Source organism: Muntiacus reevesi, chromosome 1, assembly GCF_963930625.1.
Source record: "Muntiacus reevesi chromosome 1, mMunRee1.1, whole genome shotgun sequence".
NCBI classification, from domain to species: Eukaryota; Metazoa; Chordata; class Mammalia; order Artiodactyla; family Cervidae; genus Muntiacus; species Muntiacus reevesi.
In genome coordinates, this window is record NC_089249.1 from 92,509,727 (window position 1) to 92,535,230 (window position 25,504).

Here is a 25,504-nt window from a genome sequence, read left to right on the forward strand (position 1 = left end):
TTACAATCTTATTGAAATGGTGGTTTCTCTTCTGAGGTACATTATGCACAATAACTACATGAGTTCACATCACAACAGTGTTATTGGTTGCATGGACTGAGTCACTGAAGAGTGCTACTGACCATTTATGCAGAAACAGTGGGATCTAGCCCCTCTGGTTGTCCACACTACCCTATTGCTGATTACAACTACTCATAACATTGAATCTGATTTGATTACAGTGATTTAGCCTTCATATAGAGGAGAAATTCCTCAAAATATACAGGCTGTGTAAGCTTCATATTTGATCATTCATTGAAAAATATTTCTTCCCTCAGATTTTGCTCTTCTTATATAAATCTTCTGAAGATTATTGAATGAATGAAGACCTGATGACACTGTTTTAGTGTGTTGTTCTGGATAATAACAGAGCTTTTGTAAATTGCCTTATTGAGCTTTTGAAAACCAAAGCTTTTACTTTATTAACTTTCTCTTCTATCCCCCAATCGGGTTTTAACCTGAGATATGCAGGTTGATACTCCATGTTGGATGGAATTCAAGGAGGCTATGAACTTGGTTGGGGAAAAACTTTTCATTGACCTCTATGTAAAATTTACTATTTATTTTAACTGAATGTATGCTTCCCACTTGACTCTAGTGGTAAAGAACCTGCCTGCCAATGCAGGTGATGTAAGAGATGTGGGTTTGATCCCTTGATCAGAAAGATCCCCTGGAGGAGGGCATGGCAACTCACTCCAGTATTCTTGCCTGGAGAATTCCATGGACAGAAGAGCCTGGCAAGCTACGGTCCATAAGGTGGCAGAGTGTCAGACACTACTGAAGTGACTTAGCACATATGAATGTAGGCAGAATATAGTAGTATTGGCAGTCCCTGTGACTTTGTCATCAATAGAAATCACATATCTTCATATCATGATACAGTGGTTGCAGCTCTCTTGAAATTGTTTAAATTTATTACTGTGGTTATTAGACCTACTACCAGGTTTTATCTAATTTCTTAGTTTAAAAAGCACATTATTATATCCAGTTTTAAGTGTTTTGACATTCAAAAACATTTTGATAAGGGCTTCATAGGTTTTATCAAACTGCTAAAGGAATCTGTGGCACCAAAAAAGCTAAGAACTCCTGCTCCTAACTCCTGTACTTCTGATGTGAGAATGAAGTTAGCCAGAACCTGTGATGTAATACAACGTACAACTCATGATGTCACAGTTAAGTAAATTTTTTGGCCATTGACTTCTGTGGACTAAATCCTAAATCCTGACCTCACAAATGAGCGGAAACAAAGGGGGACTGCAGCTATGAAATTAAAAGATGCTTGCTTCTTGGAAGAAAAGCTCTGACCAACCTAGACAGCTTATCAAAAAGCAGAGACATCACTGTCCACAGAGGTCCATATAGTCAAAGCTATGGTTTTTCCAGTAGTCATGTACAGATGTAAGAGGCAGACCATAAAGAAGGCTGAGTGCCAAAGAATTGATGCTTTTGAATTGTTGTGCTGGAGAAGACTCTTGAGAGTCCCTTGGACTGCAAGGAGATCAATCTAAAAGAAATCAGTCCTGAATATTCATTGGAATATGAATTCCAGTTGGAGCTGAAGCTCCAATACTTTGGCACCTGATGTGAGGAGCCATGGACACATGGAAAAGACCCTGATGCTGGGAAGGATTGAGGGTAAGAAGAGAAGGGGATGACAAAGGATGAGACAGATGACTGCATGGCATCACTGACTCAATGGACATGAGATTGATCATACTCCTTGAGATCGTGGAGGATGGCATGCTGCAGTCCATGGGGGTCTTAAAGAGTCAGACATGACTTAAACAACTCGAGTAAACAACAGTATGCTAAGGGAAAATAAAATGACTTTCACAAATTGAGACAATAATTTTCACTTGTATTCAGGAACCATATGTTTAAAATTACTGTCTCCATCTCCTAGAGAACTACTTGATGTAGCAGAGGGCAGAGAAATGGCTTAACAATTACCTATTTCTAGGAAAATAAAACATTCACTTGAAAAAAAATTCACTTGAAAATTATGTATTTCTAATAAAGGAACCGATTATTATCTTAGAACATAAATTTATATTGTCAGCAATTAAAAAGGCTATTTAAGTTTAATTATAGTATATTTTGAGGTAATAATGGTGAGTTTTTTGATACATATTTAGTGTCTAGTCTTAAAAAGCTTTGCAAACAAACATTTGAGAATGGTGGATAATGCTTTAATGCCAAAGAGTACTCAGTTTTAATACTCTTATGTAGTTTGTACTAAGACAAGTAAGAAAACTAAATTTGAAAAAAAAAACTAAATTTGGTTCTTTGAGATAATGAGTGTCAAAGGTAGCATAGTAATCTTCAGATTCAATTCAAAGGATACTTACTAAACAAATATGTATATAATAACTTACTAAAAGATGAACAAATACATATTTTAAAATACTGCTTGAAACTTCTAGGGTGAAAATAAAGCTATGAAATGAAATGTCAGCATATCACTTTGTTGCTTCTAGGTTTCAAAACTTTTTTTTTTAATGTGAAACTAAGTATAGTGTTAATTATCACTGTGAGTGAAAAGTTCAACTCAGCCTTTTGCAAGAAAAGGAAAAGTTTTCTTTGTTGGTTATCTGTTAATACTTTGTAATTCTCCCCATTAAACTTCAGAATACTGGTAGTGAAGTAGAGTCTAACAGAAATACCATTAATTGTATTCAAATATTCATTTATATTCAAAGTGTAGCATAAATGACACTGTTTTGACAATATGTCTATTTATAATTTTAACTCAGTCCACTATATTTCTTCTTTAGATTTTGGAACAAGGTAGGTCATATAATAATAAACTGAAATGGCCCACTTAGATATTGATTTGTTGAATATACATTTGTAGTGCTGTAGAAAACAACATATAAAGGTATTCCGAAATATAGCCTGAAATTCTGCCAAGCAAAACCTGATTTTGGAGGACACAGCCTCCAACTTTCTTAGTCTGCTGGAATCAAGTGAAAATGAAGCATTAAAGAAGACAAAATCTGCTGTAGTAATAAATCAGAAAGTGAGACTGATCAGGTAAGCTCTATGTGCTGAAACAAAATACCTTTTCTGCCTGTGTTTCTTAACACAGAAAGCATAACGGTTCCAGAAAGCATAACATCACTGGAGGATTCTTTATTTCATATTTTTCCTCCACTATCAAAAACTGGGAAAGTCACGTTCTTTGAATCCTAACATCATTTGGTCATAGCGGAGGGATTAGTTGGTGTTTTTGTTTTGTTTTGTTTTGTTTGTTTTGCTTTGCACCCAGCTTAGTTCTCTCACTAGGAATCAAACCCTGTCCCCTGGCACTGAAAGCATGGAATCCTAACCACTGGACTGCCAGGGAGTTCCTTAGCTTTTTTAAAAGTTGAAACAATAGCTTCTGTCTTTAATTCAAGATCTAAAAGCACACACCTAAGCTAATGAGGGAAATAGTTACTTACAAAGAAAGAAACAAATATGGGAATTATTCTCTTAGTTTTATTCAGCATGCTAGCCAAGAAGCATTGAGTTAAGATGTCATAGAGGCCACTAATTTCACGTGGCAAGGTATATTCAGAAAAACAGTAATGATATTAGTAGACTGAAATAGAATTTTAGCATAAACTTATGCTAAAATAAACTTATGGTGTTCTTAATGAAATTTCATTTTTGTAAATTTCTAAATGCTTCTGTCACATCAGTATGTGGATTTGGAACACAATTATGCTCCTGTCTTTGCTTTTGCTTCTGAATTGATCTTTAAGGTATACTAAAGCATTGGTGCCTCTTGTGAATATCACTTTTAATTATGTCTTAATAAATAATTGATTTTACTAACTTAAAGCTTTGAAATATCCATGAGTTCTTTTTTGTTTTTTAATCAGCAAATAACTTTATTTATTTATTCCATTCTGCTTGTGGGATCTTAGTTCCTTGACCAGGGATTGAACCTTGGACCACAGCAGTGAAAGTGCAGCATCCTAACTACTGGCCTGCCAGAGTATTCCCCCAGAGAAGTTATTTTCTAATCTTTGGACATCCTCATTTGCCTCCTTATCCCCATGCGTAAGCCCCAGTGTTAGAGTATTAAATTAACATGATCTCATGGTTTTTTGTTTAGGTAATTATGCTGCTATTTTCTGCTGAGGTGGGGTAGTGCCCTGCAAGTTAGGAATTTGCAGTGAAAAGTAATAAATGAATTTGTCGGACTTTCCTGGTGGTCCATTGGTTAAGAATTTGCCTGCCAGTGCAGGGGACACAAGTTTGATTCCTGATCCAGGAAGATCCCACATGGCGTGGGGCAGCTCAGCCTGTGTGCCCATGAACTGCAACAAGAGAAACCACTGAAATGAGAAGCCCTCGAACCCTCACTCCGCAACTGGAGAGTGCTTGCACCTAGAGAAAGAAAGCCTGCAAGCATCTGAAGACACAGGGCACAGCCAAAAATAAATAAATAAATATTTTTTAAAAAATGAATTTGCTGCTACTTTGAGTAGATCTCCACCTTTACCCAAAGATTTTAGTTCATGCTCAGCCCTAAATTAATCTACAGACTTTTATATTGGAGCATTAGCTTCTTTTTTAAGGTAGAAAAAAATGTTATTGTCTGTCTAAAGTAAACTTTACCATTTTTTTCATACTGTTCTCAGAGTTCTAAATATTAGTGTGATTCTTAGTTTGAAATGCTTTTGCCAGAAAATAAAATGAAAGATTGAAAAATAGCCTCTTTTATTTTTTACAATATGAATTAAAAACCTTAGAATTTTGTAGAAATTCCATATAACAATCTATATGTGTTCAACAATAGGTGATTTTTTTTTTTAAAGTAAGGTACATCCACAGAATAGAGTAACGCTATTTTTAAAAAATGTTACAGGGAATTCCCTGGCAGCCCAGTGGTTAGGACTTCATGCTTCCACTGCAGGAGCATGGGTTCAACCTCTGATCAGGGAACTAAGACCTTGCATGCTGCCTGATGCAGTCAAAAAAAAGTGACAGAACTAGGCACGTATCAAAACATGCTTCAGATATTGAATAGGAAAAGCAGGCTATAAAGCATGAAATACAGTCCCATGCTTATTTTTATCCTTATGCATGACTATCCTAGAAAGAAGTTTAAGAGAATTTACATTAAATGTAACTAACTTGCACGAGGGCTTACACCAGGGCTTCCCTGGTGGCTCAGCTGGTAAAGAATCTGCCTGCAATGCGGGAGATCTGAGTTTGATCCCTGGGTTGGGAAGATCCCCCGGAGAAGGAAATGGCCAGTATTCTTGCCTGGAGAATCCCATGGAGGGAGGAGCCTGGTAGGCTACAGTCCATGGGGTCGCAAAGAGTCGGACACGACTGAGCAACTTCACTTTACTCACTAGTCAAATGTATATCTTACAGTTTTTCTGTAATAAGCACATATAACTGTCATTTTTTAAAACTTTGCTGCTTTGTGTTTTCTTTATTATAAAGCAATGTATGTTCATTGGAACAAGTCAGACAACAAGGATGTGGAAAGAGGATGTTATCTCCCCTTCCCAACCTCCAACCATTGTAAAGTTTTATGTATACTTAGAACATGTTTATTTAGTTTCCTTAATTTGTTTACCTGTTTATTTTCTTTCTTCCCTGGAATCTAATCTCTACAATGGCAGGGACATGCCTGTCTTGTTTACTGCTTTTCATTGGAGGCACTCAGATTTTATTATATGAAGGCAAAAAAGTGGTGTGTATCCTAATATAACTTTTGTTTGTTTTTTCCTAATATAACTTTAAAATGATTATACAGTCCTGTGATTCATAATTTTGAAAGTCTTAATTGCAATAACAATCAGATGAAATTTGATGATTTAGCATATTGACAGTTGATCCTCTTGGGATCTAATGACCCTAAAATCCTGCCTTTGAAAGAATCTTTATTAACAAAGTATGCTTTTTTTATTGCATTAATAAAAACTAACCCTTGTTCTTTGGGATGATACAGTTCATAAAGTTATACCACAGTTTATGCTTGGATAGTAGCAAGAGTGAAATGGGCAATAATTACAGTGTGGCACACAGGAAATTGTTATAGACAAGAGGATTTAATCTGCTTCTATAGATTACTTTTCATCTTGAATGGTATATGTAATAGCTAATGAACTTCATGTTTTTCTTTTTGAAGTCAGTATCTACATATTATAAATATACACACATAAATATATTCTTTCCCTTTAAGTTTGCATGTTTGACCATTTGCAAATATGATCAGCTTCATCAGTTTTCTGTACTACTTATAAAGCTTTTATATTCATAAAGTTTTTATCCTCATTTCTAAAAGATACAAGAAAATTCAGATTCACCTTTGTAAAACTGGGTCATTATAGCAATATCAAAGAGCTACTATAGAGTATTAATATTAAACACTGTTGTTTCCGAAGAATTGATGCTTTTGAACTGTGGTGTTGGAGAAGGCTCTTGAGAGTCCCTTGGACTTCAAGGAGATAAACTAGTCAATCCTAAAGGAAATCAGTTCTGAATATTCATTGGAAGGACTGATGCTTAAGCTGAAACTCCAATACTTTGGGCACTTGATGTGAAGAACTGACTCACTGGAAAAGACCCTGATGCTGGGAAAGATTGAAGGCAGGAGGAGAAGGGGACAAGGATGAGATGGTTGGATGGCATCAGCGACTCAATGGACATAAGATTGCGTTAGCTCTGGAAGTTGGTGGTGGACAGGGAAGGCTGGCATGCTGCAGTCCATGGAGCTGAAAAAGAGCTAGACACACTGAGCAACTGAACTGAACTGTTGTTTTTTGACTGATCCTGGTTTCTTCATTTTCTACCTTTCTTGATTAGCAAGTGTTTGAACCTGCACTTTGGAAGTCAGGGGAGGTCTCAAGGAGGCATCACTTCTCAACTTTGGGTAACATATCAGAGACTATACACAATCATTTGAGGAAGCTGACCATTAAACTTTCTTTTCCAACAACATATCTGCTTAAAATTGCTTTAGATAAAAAAACCTGATTCGTAGGATGATCTGATCATGTAAATAATTTTTAAACCCATAAATAATTAGTAATGAATGTTGACATTTTGGGGAATTATAAATATGTGTTAAACTAAAAGCAAGATTTAGAATCAATTTTCATGTATTCTGAAGCATTCTAGTTAGGAAATAGTTCATTTCTCTTCAAGGTTGTTACGTATAATTTCTTATAATGTTGGTTGGGTTTACCTTGAATGATAAGAGAGATTTTTAAAAGTTCTTTATATGCCATTTGGTCAAAATCATGCATTTCAAAACTGCTGAGTGTTGGCCTAACCAGTTACAGTAGTATTTATCCTTTTGAAACTGCACACCTTGAACCCATACATATCTCTCAGATGGGACTGGAACACACAAACTCTGGTTTAGGACTATAAAGAAAGCTGAGCCAAGAATTGATGCTTTAGAACTGTGGTGTTGGAGAAGACTCTCAAGAGTCCCTTGGACTGCAAGGAGACCCAACCAGTCCAAACTAAAGGAAATCAGTCCTAAATATTCATTGGAAGAACTGATGTTGAGGCTGACACTCCAATACTTTGGCCACCTGATGCGAAGAGCTGACTCATTTGAAAAGACCCTGATGCTGGGAAAATTTGAAGGTGGGAGGAGAAGGGGACTGCAGATGGTTGGATGGCATCACCAACTCAATGGGCATGAGTTTGAGTAAACTGCAGGAGTTTGTGATGAACAGGGAGGTCTGGCATGCTGCAATCCATGGGATCACAGAGTCTGACACAACTGAGTGATTGAACTGAAGAAATCCACAATCTCTCAACTGAAACCACATACTTGGCCTCAGGACTTAATGAAACTCAGGTTCTTTATGTCCCTGCAGAAGGAATTCAGCAAGAGGCAAAGCAATTGACAAGAAATAGATTTAAGTATAGGATGCTTGGAAGGATACAAGCGGGTGGGCAAGAGGCTCTGCCCCAGAACTAAGTGGGAAAACAGTTTTATTTAAGGAGATGAAGTGAAAGTTGCTCAGTGGTGTCTGACACTTTGCGATCCCATGGACTATACAGTCCATGGAATTTTCCAGGCCAGAATACTGAAGTGGGTAGCCTTTCCCTTCTCCAGGGGATCTTCCCAACCCAGGGATTGAACCAGGGTCTCCCACATTGCAGGCAAAATTTTTATCAACTGAGCTATCAGGGAAGCCCATTAAGGAGATAAATACTCCATAGACAAAGTATGGGCCATCTCAGAAAGTGAGATGCCCTGGGAGATACACACCCCATAGATAGAATGTGGTCCATCTCAAAAGGCAAGAGCAGCCCGTAGAGTGTGGGCTGTATCAGAATGTGAGAGCGGGCCCCAGGAGATGGGGTGTTAGTTTTTATGGGCTGGCTAATTTCACTATGGGGGAGGAATATTCCATTGTTTTGTGGGGAAGGAGCAGGAATTTTCAGGAATTGGGCCACCACCCACTCTGATCTTTTATGGTTGACCTTAGAACTGTCATAGCACCTATGGATGTGTTCATGTAGCATAAGCTAATATGTAACAATGAATCTAAGGATGCTTAAGGTCCATGAAGTTGAAACTTCTACCATCTTGGGCCTGATCTGTTCTAACCAGTTTTTGTCCTGAACAGCCATGACCTTGTTTTAAAAGTTGTATCCTGGGAATTCTCTGGCAGCCCAGTGGGTAGGCCTTGGTGCTTTCTTGGCTGGGGTTTAATCCCTGGCCAGGGAAGTAAGATCTTGCTGGAGGGAAAAAAAAAAGCGTATGCCCTGTCCCCGTCCCCCTATCTCATTTTCTTTGGTGCCTTCTGCTTGTTTGTAGTTTTTAAAAAGTTTGTTTTGATTTTCTTCATTGTATTCCATTTCAAAATAGAAAAGGCAAAGGAGGTTTCCTAGACCTTGAATCTTGCAGTCTACCTTGGGACAAGTGGTTCTGAAAGCCATGAAGCTGGACTGGGGGCCAGTTATAAAGAGCAGTAGATTGGCTACTTTAACATCAATAGCTTCAGTTAATCAGCCTTTCTGGATTTGAATGTTTTCTATGTGAATTTGAAACATAAAACTGGTCTACATTTAGTAACAAATTCTTTTCGATAATTGGTTTTAGGTACTTTCTGCTATTTTAAGTTCACATCCAGGCCATTGTCATTTTAGGAAATGACAATGGCTTTGTTTTAAATGTTTTAAATGTGTAGAGAACCTAATGAATACTATTTGCAGGGGCTTTTATAAGTCTTCTGGAGTAGGGGCAGAGCATGAGGAGTAGGAAGCTCAACTTTGAATTTCCAAATATTTACTTGCACAATTTCTGAGAGTTATGAGAATAGGAGAGAAAGATAAATGTAGAAGGTGGTTCTTGTCACCACCATCATTGCTAAGAAAAGTTAGGATTATTTACTGTTTCCTATTCTTTCCAAGTCAATTGATGAAGAACTTTCTTATTATCTTATCACTTAAAAAAAAAATCTTCCTATCGCTATCTGGCAACTACTGGAGAGTCATAAACTAATAGCTCTGCTAATAGGAAGGCTACTGTGCACTGTAAGGATTAAAATATAAAACTTTAATCTCTTTTAGCCTCTGGACTTGCATTCCCTCTTCTCATTGGGGTTCTGAATACTGTACAAGGAGGCCTGCTCACATATTTTACTTTTTGAATGAACCCTTTTGTTTATAGCTCAAGTTAGTCAGTTTGAAAGAAAATAGTTTAGATGATATTACACACTTTCTATTATGTACTGTCAGAATTTTTAAGTTAGGAAGGACAACCATTTTTTGGGTGGTGGCAGAACTGTTGAATCCATGTCTGGTTTTTTGAAGTGTTCTTTCTTTCAAAATTTGGATACTCTTATTTCTTATACTTATTTCCTAATGAATCTTTTAAAGCTTCAAGTTTTGATTTTTACACAATGGAACAAGATATTATTAAGTTGATGAGGTAAGTCTTAGTGACTAAAAATTGTAACTGCTATAACTAACTGGGACAAATCATAGCTGGCAGCTAAGCTCAAAGTTTAATCACGTCCAGCTCATATTATCTGTTCCAGTCAGAGCTTGATGTGTTAAGTGACTCTACCGTCTGTGTGTGGGTGTCTCTGTGTGTAAACATTCTGAGGCAAATTCATCTTTTTAGCGCTTTTTTGATTGAAAAAATTCAAGTGCTTCCCCCCCCCCCGCCCCCCCATAATTAGATGAAGAAAATGAAGTGAAAGTCGCTCAGTTATGTCTGACTCCTTGCGGCCCCTTGGACTGTAGTCCATGGAGTTATCCAGGCCAGAATACTGAAGTGGGTAGCCTTTCCCTTCAGGTGATGTCCCAACCCTCCCTACCAAGGTGTCTCCCACATTGCATGTGGATTCTTTACCAGCTGAGCCACAAGGGAAGCCCAATTAGATGAAAGGAAAACTAAAAATTGGCTTAATGTGTTGATTTCAATTTATTGGTCTTATATCCTGAGATCTATCTAGTTCATTTTTAGTTCTAATACTTTTTTTTGTTTATTCCTTAGCATTACGCACATAGTTTTTCATCTGTGAATGAAGACAGGTTTACTTCTTCCTTTCTAGTCTTTATGCCTGTAATTTCTTTCTCTTGCCTGCACAAGCTGGCTTAGAACCTTTAGTGCAATGTTGTAGAAGTGATGAAACCTATATCCTTACCTTTACAGAAATCTTCCTTTTGGACTGTCTTCTTCCTATCCCTACAATATCCAGTGTCTTAAATCAGATTTGAAGTGTTCAGATGGATTGGAAAGAACAGTATTTAGGAGATAACTAATATACTACTCCTACAGTGTGAAGTTAGGGATTTGTGTTTTAGACTAAAGAATGCTGCAGCCAAGAGTGAGCTTGTTGTCTATGACCTGTGTTTATTGTAGTAATACAGTCTGAGTGAAGATAATTTGAAGCGGACATACTCACATAGTAACTGTTGTAGGATGAGTTAAACATAGGGTGGAAGCTGGCTTTAAATAAATTAAAGGAGACCTTTATGAGAAAACAGGTAAGCCTACTATCAAACACCCACTCCCATCTTTTCCAAAACTAACAGTTTAAACCTTGCTAAATATTAGTATTGGGTGGCTTCAAGAAAAAGGGATAATCTTTTATTTGAAACTACTATCTTTTGACTTTATAGTTCAACTTGTGTGTTGTTTAGGAGTTTAACCAAAGAAATTGGATAGATAAAAGGAAACTTTTTGAAATTATTTTCCAGCTCATTAAATACAGTTCTTATGTGTTCAGAATGATCTTATATTTTGCAAATTGCTACGTATCTAGTAAGTCAGGTGCCTACTTCCTATTACTTTTAAGTCAGCATATTAATAAGAGAAAGTAAGTATTGAAGAATACATGAGAAAGGGGAAGAACTTACAAAGCCTATGTTAAAACCTAAAACTTTTGTAGAGTATTGAAAAATAGTTCTGTTACTTGAGAGCTAGGTGTAAAGTGTGCTTTGCTGTTGGCAGTACTAGATGGGAGTGCTTTATTGCTGACATTTCATTTAAATTTTGTATTGTTTAGATATTTGGATTTGAACTGCATTTTGGAGTTTATCAACATTTACAATGCCACCAGCAGTTGGAGGTCCAGTTGGATACACCCCCCCAGATGGAGGCTGGGGGTGGGCAGTGGTAGTTGGAGCTTTCATTTCCATCGGCTTCTCTTATGCATTTCCCAAATCTATTACTGTGTTCTTCAAAGAAATTGAAAGTATATTTAATGCCACCACCAGTGAAGTGTCATGGATATCTTCCATCATGTTGGCTGTCATGTATGGTGGAGGTGAGTACCCACTAAGGCCTGTTGTTTTGATTTTCACTAAGCAACCAGATACTCTGTTTTAGGTAACTTTTTAAAAAATGTTTTATTCACGAGGTGTTTGAAATGATATTCCTTAAAGCTTTGTGTTTAAAATAATCACATTTTTAATTTTTATTAACAATGACAACTCTTGCTTTGCTTGTTGCACTATGGTATTCCAAAAACAGAAATAAGAATTGTTAGGTTTTGTTCCAGCTTAGTATCATTAAACTTAAAAGCTCTTAGAAAAATTTCATATGCACAACTGATTTTGCTTATTGCTTCTGCTAGATTCTTGATATAAATGTAAAGATTCTTTTTAATTGATGTTGGGAGGATTAAAGTAAATCAGGCTAACTTGAATATCACAGTTCAAAGTCTCACGTAAAATCTTTTCATGGTGTTAGAATTAAAGAACTGGATAAAAATCCCCTCCTTGTTTTGTTCCTTGTGATGTAATTAGTTCTAAAGCATTTCAGCTGCATCTTAGCTTAAGTTTTATAATTTTTTACCCTTCTGTTTTCTTGGACATGTTGTAAAGGAGTGAAGGAAATGTGGATAGTAAGTAACTTGCTTACCTTAGCATCATTTAAAATAACTTGTTACTTGTTTGCCTTGGAACATCAAATCACAATTTAAGATATAAAAGTCAAAACCTCCCATAATAAAGTAAGTAGTTGCTTAGTTAGCAAAGATTCTAAAGTTAAGTGTATTTATTTACTGGGATTGACAGTTCACATGTTGATTATGTAGCCAAGCTTTCACTTTTTTTTAATGATAATAATTTAGTACCTCAGAGGAACTTCCCTGATAGCTCAGTTGGTAAAGAATCCACCTGCACTGCAGGAGACCCCAGTTGATTCCTGGGTCGGAAAGATCCATCAGAGAAGGGCTAGGCTACCCACTCCAATTATTGTTGGGCTTTCCTTGTGGCTCAGCTGGTAAAAAATCCACCGGCAATGCGGGAGACCTGGATTTGATCCCTGGGTTGGGAAGATCCCCTGGAGAGAAGGGAAAGGCTACCCACTCTAGTATTCTGGCCTGGAGAATCCCATGGACTGTAGTATTAGTCCACGGGAAAGAGTTGCAAAGAGTTGGACATGACTGAACGACTTCACTAGTACCTCAAATTATTTTCATATAAGGCCTTTAAAGAGATTCTGTATTTTAAAAAAAAGAGAGATTCTATATTTCATCTGTAAAACCTTAGCCTTAGGCTTCTAAACTGGTGGCAGATTCAACCTATATATATATATATATTTTTTTTTTTTAACCCATATTTACCAAGCTGTACACACATATTCCTCATTAGGCTAGGTCTAAGTTATAGAGGACACACTGATCTTGATTCCTTGAAAAGTCTGTAATCCTTAAGCCCTTAAAGTCTGTAACCCTGTTGAGACAATAATGTAGACAACTCATGAAATATTAAGTATTTGAAGTCATAATTTAGTTCAGTGCTTAAATCTCATTGCACAGAAAAAGGGTAGGCTGGCTGCCTCAAGGGGAGAGAAAGTGGGAATGGAGATAGAAGATTTATTTTTTTTCTGCTGAATGTTTGTTTCTTTGTGCTTTTAAATTTTGAATGCATGCCTGTTTTGTCTGTTATAAGATTAAGTGCCTTTTTTTTTTTTTAAGATTTTTTTTTAAATGTAGGCCTTTTTAAAAGTCTGTTGAATTTCTTAAAGCATTGCTTCTGTTTTTCCGGAAGGCATGTGGAATCTTTGCTCCCAGTACAGGGATTGAACTCACACCCCCTGGAAGGGGAAGTCTTAACCACTGGGCCTACAGGAAAGTACCTAAAATTAAGTACTTTTAAAGAGACCAGAAGTTCTAAATTATATTACTTGCTTGTTTTTCATGAGTCCAGAGAAATTAAAAGGGATTTTGGACATTTTCTAGCTTCTGAGAACCATTAATTTTGGAGGCTTTGAACTCCATCTGCTAGAATTTCTAATCAGATTTTGATTCTGATGGCTTGAAGAAATTGATACAGATATTGTCTAGAGGTACTCCAGGTGTTCAGAGTATTTTAAGCTGACAGGTTCACATGTAATTCTGGGAGCAAGAGCTTGAAAGCTGCTTGCGTTTTGCATCAGAAGTAAGTGTTGTCAGTAGTGCTGATTGCACATGACACTTCTTTTGGGAAAACAGTGTCTTCTTTTGTTCTCACGCAGAGATAACTAGCACATTTCTTTGAATTTGTGTTATAATAGGCCTATAAACTGTACCGTTCTCTATTTTTAATGATAGCTAATTGGGGTCATCCTTCCTAAAATAACTCCGAAAGACAAATTGCATATCAAGAGCCTTGTGGCATAATTTTTACCAAATGGGTTATTTTGTTTTGTTTGGCTCCTAGGTGGCAGGCCCCTTTAAGAATTATTTTTAAAACTGCCTTAACCTTTAACCTGTGCATTTGGGCCATGCCCTCAACCCTAATCATTTTTGCGATAGGAGTGGTTTAGGGTTCATGCCTGCCTTCCTTCCTCCTTCCTTCCTTTTCTCTTCTTAATTTCTTTTTTGTGTGCTTTGGTTCACAGATACATACTGTTTCTTGTTAAATTATATTTTTAAAGGAGAGGACCTTAGTTACCTACTCTTGGGTTGCTGGGTTTGTTTTTTTAGTTTTTCCCCTTTTTAACATGAAAGTATGAATTTACGTATTTTTAGTTCCACAGTAATGTCATCTTAACATTCCTAACTTAAAATACTTCAAACTTTACAGCATTAACTTTTACTTAACAGTGTCAACAAGGGGACAGTCTTTTTGGAGCTCTGTAATTCTGACTATACAAAAATCTGTTTAATGACTAGTGATATTTTTTCAATATTTAATTCTTTCATCATATACAAACTGTAAATTCAAATTATTTCCAAACCAGCTGTGGCCTAATATTTTCATGAAGTGACTTAGAAGTTTGATGAAAACTTCTTTAGATACAGCCCTAGTTGAGGCTGAAGTCTCTCGTGCAGCCATCTCTTGACCCAGACTTTTAAAGAGAATTGGTCCTCTGAAATACTAGGATATCAAAAGCTTTAATTACTTCTTGTGTGTTTATTGTATGTATGTATACATATATAGGACTTCCTCTGTGGCACAGTGGTAAAGAATCCGCCTGCCAATGCAGGAGATACAAGAGACTGGGTTTAATCCCTGGGTTGGGAAAATCCCCATGGAGAAGGAAATGACAACCTACTCCAGTATTCTTGCCTGGGAAATCCCACAGAGGAGTCTGGCAGGCTACAGTCCATGGGGTCGCACAGAGTCAGACACGACTGAACGTACACACATATACATATGATATAGTGAAAAGAAAGTGAGGCTGCTCAGTCATGTCCGACTCTTTGTGACCCCGTGGACTGTAGCCTACCAGGCTCCTCCATCCATGGGATTCTCCAGTCAAGAATACTGGAGTGGGTTGCCATTTCTTTCTCCAGGGGATCTTCCCAACCCAGGGATCAAACTCGGGTCTCCCACACTGCAGGCAGACGCTTTACCCTCTGAGCCACCAAGGAAGCCCCATACATATGGTATATACATTACCATATTCAGAATATGTGTATTCTGCTTTTAAAAATAGACTTAGTATCTTCTAGGGAGCTAAGGTAGAATAAACAGAATAATGCCAGAATTTACTGTGCTAATGGAAGAAAAATTTGAATTTGTATGTCTTCTGCTTTGTAACTCTGAAACCATAGTTCCAGAAACACATATGTAATGGAGAAAAAACGGGATAGTTTCAAAACTTGGTTTTTGCTAGCTTTATGATGTTGCAAGTTCAAATATCAGTTCTTCTCCTTGTGTCCCCTTCCCTGATGACCATTGCAGTGACCCTTTCTTATTTGCAGTCATCTGCCTTAAAATTAACCAGGTGTCATGTAAACAAAGTTGTCATCTCCAAAGTCCAGAGCCATGAAGTAGGGATGTAAGTATTCTTATAAATAAATGAAATTCAGTGAATGTGAAATGTCATTCAAGTTTGTAATCAACAAATATTGTTAGTCTACTTAAAAGTTGTGTAACAGCTTTTGAAACATTGTTTGCTTTGGATAAGACTCATAATTAAGAGTTAAAAGGGGGAATTACAGTTTCAAGTAGAGAGGCCATTTGTATTCTTTTGTATTTGAAAAATACATAAAATGTACAAGATCTTTTTGTGATCCTTATATCACTGTACATTTATTTGGTTTCTTCTCTCATGTTAAAGAAAAACTGATTTTTTGGTATGCATATCTCTAGCAGAGAAAATTTAATCTTGTTTGCGTCGTTAGACCTGATGATGTTTTGACCATTATCTGACTAAATCTCCTACGAACATTTTTTCATAGTTTTGGTGCCACAAAATAAAGGCACGAAACCAGGTTGAAAGGCATTCCATTCAGTTCAGTACCTGAGATCTATAGGTGTAATTAGGAGCGGTTTTGTTTTAAATTTAGATGTCCTAATCACAAAACTACTGAACTTGGAAAAAAGAATTATTTTTGCCTTTGCTTTTTCTTGTTTTTAAAAAATATGACACAAACCATATTATCTCATCAGTCTGCCTGTCCAAAAATATAGAGCAAACTTACTAAATATGTGTTGATCATATCCTTGATAAATCAAGAAGCCTATGAACATGTTATCAAGGGGTTTTCAGCCTGTTCTGCCTTATAAGAGAAAGATTAAGGATAGACAAGAGTCTTACATTTTAGTATAATTTCATCCAATGTTTCAAGTCAGAGAAGGTACACAGTTAATGATTCTTTAACCATCTTTATTTTCCAGCACACATACCTATAAGATTATGAAATAATTATAGGCAACAATATTCTTATCATTGCCTTTGTGTATCTGCTTATTTTGGAGGACTTGTCATTTAATGCAGTGATCAATGTCCGTGTACTACTGAATTTTTGGTTATCTTTTAGGTCCTATCAGCAGTGCCCTGGTGAATAAATATGGCAGTCGTCCAGTCATGATTGTTGGTGGCATCTTGTCGGGCAGTGGCTTGATTGCTGCTTCCTTCTGTAACACTGTGCAGGAACTTTACTTTTCTGTTGGATTCGTTGGAGGTGAGTTGATTCAAGCATTGATATATTGCTAATTATTTGGTATTCACCTACATTGGTCCTTCAGATCTTTTGAATCAAAGTCCCTCATAGAAATTATCATTTTGACAAGCTGTTAATTTAAGAGCAATAGAAAGTCAAATCTTTAAAGAAACTGCTGTCATACAGTAGGTATACATTGTTGAATAAATGAATGAATTGAAAGAAATCATTGTATCTCTTGTCCTAAGAATAGTCAGTGGTTGTAGATAAAATGTGTTCTGCAGTTTGTTTCAAGAGTGGTCACTAGTTACTGTTTCATTACCTTTTCCTCTTACCAGGGAAAAGACATCTATTGGAGCACCAGAGAGTATTAACATAAAGCAGGAATTATCTGGTACAACATCCAGGTTGTTCTCTATGAGTCTGCTTTTTTCTTGTTATATTTGCTAGTTTGTATTGTTGAGATTCCACATATAAGTGGTAACATAGAGTATTTGCCTTATTCTGTCTGACTTATTTCACAGCACAGTGCCCTCCAAGTCCATCCATGTTGTTGCAAATAGCAAATTTTTTTTTGTTCTTTTTTATGGCTGAGTAGTAGTCAGTTGCATATATTTATCAGTTGGGTTTTCCCAGTCATTCAGCGGTCAAGAATCTGCTTGCAGTGCAGTAGATGAAGGAGACACGTGTTTGATCCCTGGGTGAGGAAGATCCCCAGAGGAAGAATAATGCTGTGATGAACAGTGGGTTTTCTTAATATTTCATATATATTTTAGAATTTTTTGGTTCTATTTCTGTGAAAAATGTCCTTGGGATTTTGATAGGGATTGCACTGAACGTGTAGGTTGCTTTAGGTAATAAGGAGATTTTGACAATGTTGATTCTTCCAGTCCATGAGCACAGAATATCTTTCTATTTTATTTGTATCTTTTTGAATTATATACCTCTTATTTTAATTTCTTTGTCTGGTTAAGTAATGCAAAATATGTCTCTGACATTTATTGTAATATTTGATTCTTTTTTCTCTTTTCAGGTCTTGGGCTTGCCTTCAACTTAAATCCAGCTTTGACCATGATTGGCAAGTATTTCTACAAGAGACGACCACTGGCAAATGGACTAGCCATGGCAGGCAGCCCTGTGTTCCTCTCTACCCTGGCCCCCCTCAACCAGGCTTTCTTCATGATCTACGGCTGGAGAGGAAGCTTCCTAATTCTTGGGGGCTTACTATTAAACTGCTGTGTGGCTGGAGCTCTGATGAGACCAATAGGGCCCAAGCCAACCACTACAGAGAAAGAGAAGTCTAAAGGATCCCTTCAGGAAGGTGGAAAATATGAGACAAAAAAGGGGGCAAGTGATGCAAATACAGATCTCATTGGAGGAAACCCCAAAGAAGAGAAAAAATCAGTCTTTCAAACACTTAATACATTCCTGGACTTAAGCCTGTTCAAGCACAGAGGCTTTTTGCTTTACCTGTCTGGAAATGTGCTCATGTTTTTTGGACTATTTACACCATTGGTCTTTCTTAGCAATTACGGCAAGAGTAAGCACTACTCTAGTGAGAAGGCTGCCTTCCTTCTTTCCATTCTGGCTTTTGTTGACATGGTAGCCAGACCTTCTATGGGACTTGTAGCCAACACAAAGTGGGTAAGACCTCGAGTTCAGTATTTTTTTGCTGCATCTATTATTGCAAATGGAATGTGTCATCTGGCAGCACCTTTATCCTCCACCTATGTCGGGCTCTGTATCTACGCGGGATTCTTTGGATTTGCTTTTGGGTGGCTCAGCTCAGTATTGTTTGAAACACTGATGGACCTTGTTGGACCCCAGAGATTCTCCAGTGCTGTGGGATTGGTGACCATTGTGGAGTGCTGTCCTGTACTCCTGGGGCCACCAGTTTTAGGTACAGTATGTCTCTATATTTCTATGGTTTTATTAACATAAAACAGGCAGAGAAGATTAGGAAGGTAACAGAAACAAAAGTCAGTGAGCTGCCCGATAGTCCTTCTCATTTCTATGGCCTCAGTGCCGACATAGTGTTTATCATATAATTGCTCAAATACTTGAATTAAGATGAATCATCAAATTGAAAGAAGGAATAAAAACTACAAACTTGTATTTATTAAAATAATTTAATAACAGTCGGTACCATAGGTACAGTAAGTAGGTGAGGGCTCATAGTATACCAGGAACTGTCCTACTAATCATTTTCTATATTCTGTCATATATTACAAGTCTATAATGTTGAACTATTACTGTTCTCATTTTATAAACCAAGAAATAGAGGCTTCTGAAAGTGAAATTACTTGCTTGCCCAGGATCACACAGCTCGTAAATGACTATAAAACCTGATGTATTATTCTCTGAAGAATGCTAACCAGTTTACATTTAAAAATTATCATTAATAGAAAATACAACAGTAATTTTGACTTCTGGATGCGACTCATGCTTTTCAGATTATACAGTATAAAGTCAGGAAGGATACATATCAGAAGACCCATTAACTGACCCGTCAAAATTTTTCTATCCTCTCTCTCCCTGTACCTAAGTGAAGTTGCTCAGTTGTGTCTGACTCTTGGCGATCCCATGGACTGTAGTCTACCAGGCTTCTCTGTCCATGGGATTTTCCAGCCAAGAGTACTGGAGTGGGTTGCCATTTCTTTCTCCAGGGGATCTTCCCAACCCAGGGATCGAACCCAGGTCTCCCACATTGTAGGCAGATGCTTTACCATCTGAGCCAGTAGGGAAGCCCACCTAAGGAGACTAAATCCTCTCCATTTTTGCTTCCTAAATCTCTTATCTAATCTGCCCATTTTTCCTCCATCAGAACTACTATTCTTATCCATATTTTCTATCAGTAGCCTTCTCACTTTACCCATATTTGCTCTAGCTGTTCTCCAGTCTCTTAGAACACTCCAGTTGCTTCCTGCGCTCTTAGGGTGAGGATCAGATTCCCTACTGTGGCTGCTGGTTCCTGCATGGCCCGGCCTGCCTCATTTCCTACCACTCCGTTAGCCCTCTGTGCTTCCCCTCTCACTTGGTACTTCCTCCGACCACCTGCCTCAGCACTGGCTCTTCTCTGCCTGGATCCTTTTCCCATCTCCTTTCTCCTAGATTAACTCTTATCCTGTAAGTCTTGGTTAAGTTTACACTGTAAGAAAAGCCTTCCTGGGACTTCCCTGGTGGGACTTCCCTGGTGGTCCTGTGACTAAGTCTCCTTGCTCCCAATGCAGGGGGCCTGGGTTTAATCCCTGGTTGGGGAGCTAGATCCCACATGCTACAACTAAGAGTTCGAATGCCATAACTAAAGATCCTGTGTGCCACAACTAAGACCTGGTGCAGTCAAATAAATTTTTTTCAAGATAAAAACTTCCTGGTACTGAGTTTCACACTGGGGTAAACTATTTTGTTAGCATGTTTTAAGGCTTTAACAGAAAACAGCAAGCAATAAAATAACTTGTTATCCCACCACACAGAGACCATTGCTGGTAGCTAATTTGCTATTTGGGGGAACAGATAAAAGCACATATTCTTTCAAAGAAAATGTGTGCAGTGCCATAAATGATCTTTTGTAACCTCTTTGTACTGATTACATACATTTCAATCAATTTCCTTAAAGAGAAAAAATATTTTTAATGCCTGCTTATTATAAAACTGTACCCTTCGAGGCTCCTCTATCCATGGGATTTCCCAGGCAAGGATACTGGGGTGGGTTGCTGTTTTCTCCTCCAGGGGATGTTCCTGATCCAGGAATCAAACCCATGTCTCCTGCATTGGAAGGTAGATTCTTCACCAGCGAAAGCCACCAGGGAAGCCCTGTCCTAAATAGAGTTTTAACCAACCCCCAGCAGTTTGTTTTTTTTTTTTTTAATTTTTTTTTTCCATTTAATAAATATTTACCAAGAAAAGAAAAGCCTTCCTGACCTTTCTTACTGGCCCAACCCCCCTATTTTTTGCCTTCAAACATTCTTGTAGCACTTGTCACAGTCTCTGTGGTTACTGGATTAACATTTCTCTTCTCTGCTGAACTATGGATGTGATCTCCTTTGCTCACTCTTAACTCAGGGCTTAGCAGACCCAGAGCTATATTGACATATAGAAACTAAGTATTGATGAGTGAGTGATGCCCTGCATTGGAAAACCATATTGAATCATATTTGAATTGGTTATTACATCCTTTATATGTGTAGAGTTTTCCAAAGTATCTTAATATTAGTTTGATGAGTTGCTAATAAGTTTCTTTAATATCAGACCTCAAAAGACTATGGTGTGTCATTTCCAAATTTACTTGACTGGAAACATTAGGGAGGTAGCCTGAAGCACAGAAGTTATAGGTGCACACCTCAGATTCAGACTCCCTGGGTTTAAAGCCAACCTGTTTCACTTAAAACTTTGTGACCTTCCTGAAAGTTTCTGTACTTCAGCTTTTATGTTATATACAATGGTAATGATGATAGAATCTTCCTGTTGTGAGGTTAGAATGGTGGAAAGCATTGCTGTTAGTTAATGTTTTAGCAGAGGATGAGTGTCCCCAGGAATGCTTTTTGGGAAATGCTGATGTCTGAAAAAGTGCATTGGCCTGGGAGACTGGAATTACCTCTGTGGCCCTGGGCAAGATTCCTAAACCTCTTTTGAGCAAATTTTTCCATTGTATATTGAGAAAACTGATTCTAAGTGATCTCAAGTGTTAGTCACTCAGCTGTATCCAACTCTTTGAACTGTAGCCTGCCAGACTTCTCTGTCCATGGGATTCTCCAGGCAAGAATACTGGAATGGGTTGCTGTTCCCTTCTCCAGGGGATCTTCTTGACCCTGGGATCAAATACAGGTTTCCCGCATTGCAGGCAGATTCTTTACTGTCTGATCCACTAGAGAGCCCCAGGTGATCTCAAGGACATTGCAATTCAAAATTACCACGATTTAATCATTTTCAAGTTGCTAATGTGCAGGGACACCCCAAATCAGTGTGATGACATAAACAAAAGATCAAATAATTTTTAGCATTTATGTCAAACATTTATGTCATAAATTTGTCATTTATGAGCTCTTTGAATGGATCATTAAACTTTATTTGGGAAAGGGTATAATTGTTTATCCTGATAAGTTTTTTTTTACATTCTCAGGTCGTCTCAATGACATATATGGAGACTACAAATACACATACTGGGCATGTGGCATAATCCTTATTGTCGCAGGCATCTATCTTTTCATTGGCATGGGCATCAATTACCGACTTCTTGAAAAAGAACAGAAAGCTGAGCAGCAGCAGAAAAAGGAAGGTAAAGAGGAGGAGACCAATGTAGATGCTGCTGAGAAGCCAAAAGAAGTCACCGATGCAGCAGAATCTCCAGAGCATAAAGCCACAGAAGGAGATCCCAAAGAGGCGGAGAGTCCAGTTTGAACCTATGGGACTGAAGGGTAAATGGTGCAGCTCATGACCCAAAATATTCTATTGGCCTGTGATCTACCAGTGGTGCTCAATGCAAATACTGGACATTTCTGTGGGAATCATACCAGGGGTTTATTGATGGAATTTTTGTTTTACTCCTTACCAGTAGTCTGGATTAAAAATGCCTAGCCTTGGGAAGGGAGTGGTTGAAAAAGAATGAAAAAAGGAAGTCAGTTTGTGTGTTTGTTTCTTTGTTTAAATCTTTGCTTTTAACAGTGTCATGAAGATTATAATACGTGCCTTAATTAAGTTTTAGTCTTTAGGGAGCCTTAACTATTAACTATTCTGCTTAATTCATCCATTTTCAGTGTTCCGTTACAAATAAAAATAACTGCTTTGAGGCAAATCTAAAATTTTAAATTAATTTTGTTTCATATTGTCACTAGAAGATTTGAAAGTTGGGGGTTTTATAAAATCCTGACTAAAATATTTTCCTAGCATCAATAGTTGCTTGGCATATGTGCCTGCTAGATATGTATTTAGGAAATTTAAGGCATGAAACTTTAAAAACATCTTGACTTTTCTAGATGCATTGTACTCATCATCACCCCTCCAGTATCTTTTCTTGGGTTGCTTATTAGAAGTCAAGTACTTGAGAGCTGATTTCATTAAATTAATACTTTTGTTCCCCTTTCCAAAGATACATTTTGCATAGTCATACATAATTGCCCCTTTTGAGATTACATACTGTTTTTTTTTCACTGTAAAAATTAGTATTAAAATACACAACTATGTATTAGTGCCCCCTCACTAAATTAAATGTAGAAAGATCCATTCATACAGCAGCTGAATTCAGCTTAAATTTTTCCAAAGCTTCAGTTAAACTGTGAGACCTGGAATCTTTTTTATGTTGCTGTTTTCCTGGAGTTTTACCCCTTTGCTTCCTAGCGGTTTCATTCATATCCACATCCAACTTAGCACGAGTGTGAGACGGGCAGTCTGTAGTGTTTGCTGATTAAAGAGAACCACAGAGATCTGGCCCACACAAACCAGCAGGGGTAAGATTGAGAGGGAAGTTGCTATTTTTGCTTATCAATAAATAACTCCCTTTCTTTTTCTGATAAAGCCTTAAAGGAAATTATGTTTTGCTTAGAATTATTGGACATATTCTTATTCTTCACACAACCCTAAAGATTTTGTAACCCTTTTTCACTTTATCTGAAATGTAAAGAAATGGGTTTAGTATACAGATAGGGAGGGGGACAGGCCAGAATGAAAACTGTAAATTTTTTTTTAACCTAGTATTTTGCAGCAGGAAGATAATGTTAGACATTCAATGAATTATATTCAATGCATTTTAAAATACTGCAGTTGACAGTATGAAAGTATAGACATAAAAGCTTATTTAACAGGCTGGCTTTTTAAAATAAAAATTTTCTTTCTCTTTTCTTTTTTTTAAGGAATGTTTCTTCCAAATGTTTATTTTCTTGAGAAAAATATTGTGTGTCTTCATTTTCATTCAATCTGGCCCTTGCTAATGTTAAATAATTCAGCACATGTGAATTGGAATTTGTGTACATGGCTTATTTTGATTTTTCTCCTTAACCTCTTCTTCCAGGCAAGCAGGAGAGAAATTAAACTACTTCTCTGAAAGCGTTTTGAAAGCAGAGCAGTTAATCTTAAGGACACAAAACTCCCTTTCTGTGCTCAGGTATCATGGCAGATGGAGGAGAAATTTTAGGGGAAAAGCCTGCTGTGATTGTTGACAGGCTTGGCTCCAGTTTGGACTCTGCCATTTTCCACAGACCAAACCTCTGTATGCCTCCTTCCCTTTCTATAAAAATGAGGATCACCCTGAGTAGAGTAATACAAGTGAAAAATGTGGGGCAGGGGAGTAAACCAGGAGTCTAAGATTATTTTCCCCCATCCCAGGTGTTAAGCTACATCCATACATGGGGCCCTGCTTAGTTTGTTTCCACTAACTGAAACTTGTTAGTGAAATGATGAAATTCTGGTGCAGAATGATCATCATTTATTGGGAGGAAGGGCTCTGAAGTTGCTGTATTCGGAAGCAAAAGGTTAAAAACTGGCTCAAAGCTGGACTAAACAAAACCTTTTACCACCCAATCCAACTCTGACTTTTTCCCACTGAAGACACAGGCTTAAGGGATTTATTCAGGATCAGTTTTGGTAACAGAGCCAACACTAAAGCCCAGTATAGGCCTACTCTGCCATCTAGTCCTTGCTAACAATCAGCTAATCCTCTCGTGTTGCAGTGCTGTTTTCAACACTGGATGCATCTGAGCTTTCTGACTGGGCAGTCTGTCGTCCCTTGCTCCATGTGAGGACTGACTAGACTTCTTTTTTTTTGACTAGACTTCTTAAGTTTTATTTCAGTTGACAGAGTTTCAGTGGCTGCTCTGGGAAAATAGAGTACCTGCCTATCCTTGCTTCCCTCTGTCCCACACTCTGTTAAAGTCAGAAAACATAGCTCTCTAGATTCTTGTGCCCAAAGAGACTTGGGACTGGTCAAGAGTATGCTCTGAAATAGTCTCAAATCAAAGCTGAAAAATTGTTTAAGAAACTGGTAGACTGGATAGTTGCAGATGATCATGGCAACAAGACCATATTATCACATTATAGTCATTTTTTGAGAACTGAAATAATCTTAACCTATTCAAAATAATTTCTACAAAAAGTATTCAGAAAAGGATGATGCTAAAAACAAACTATAGAAAATTCAGGGAGGTATTTTTATCCCTGATTTAATCACACCGATGAATAATCTTATTCTTGTTTTATTATATTGAATTTCAGATTGATAAATTCAGAATTGGTTTATATGAAAAACCTCAATGTCCAGGTTTTACATGTTCCCTAGGAAATGGTTCATAGTATAGTAAATTTAATTGTCAGGTGTGCATCACCCGCCCCCTTGTCGTTGGAAAGATGAAAGGTGAACAGTGTATGTCCATCTTTGCAGCATGGCTTGTTTTAATAATCAGATCAGGTACTTGAAGAAAGAGGTTAATGACAGACTTTGGCTGCTATGAAAACTTGTAAGGAAGTAATGGCCCAAGCTTGCCTGGCTCACCCAAATGTAAACAATTAAGTCAAGTTGCTTCAGATTAGAAGCATCTAAGGAGGTTTCAAATACATCATTCCTGAAATGCGTTTTAGCTTTAGGATTTCAGATTCAGTCATCCTTTCCCCCACTTAGTCTGGGCCGTTGTGACAGTCATTCAGTAGAATATCTCTTCTCGGCTATACAG

The 25,504-nt window shown here is 37.5% G+C and overlaps 1 protein-coding gene across 2 annotated transcripts in view; it reads left to right on the forward strand.

The window, feature by feature from the left end:
• LOC136147418 (monocarboxylate transporter 1) overlaps positions 1–23,695 on the forward strand; it is a 29,615-nt gene extending 5,920 nt beyond the window's left edge. For both annotated transcript variants that reach the window (XM_065906816.1, XM_065906826.1), the window contains exons 2-5: positions 11,532–11,792; positions 16,725–16,868; positions 17,881–18,747; positions 21,967–23,695. In XM_065906816.1, the coding sequence (XP_065762888.1) occupies positions 11,576–11,792; positions 16,725–16,868; positions 17,881–18,747; positions 21,967–22,244 (1,506 nt within the window). In that variant the 5' untranslated portion in view covers positions 11,532–11,575 and the 3' untranslated portion in view covers positions 22,245–23,695. The remainder of the gene's footprint in view (positions 1–11,531; positions 11,793–16,724; positions 16,869–17,880; positions 18,748–21,966) is intronic.
• Positions 23,696–25,504: the final 1,809 nt, after the last annotated feature.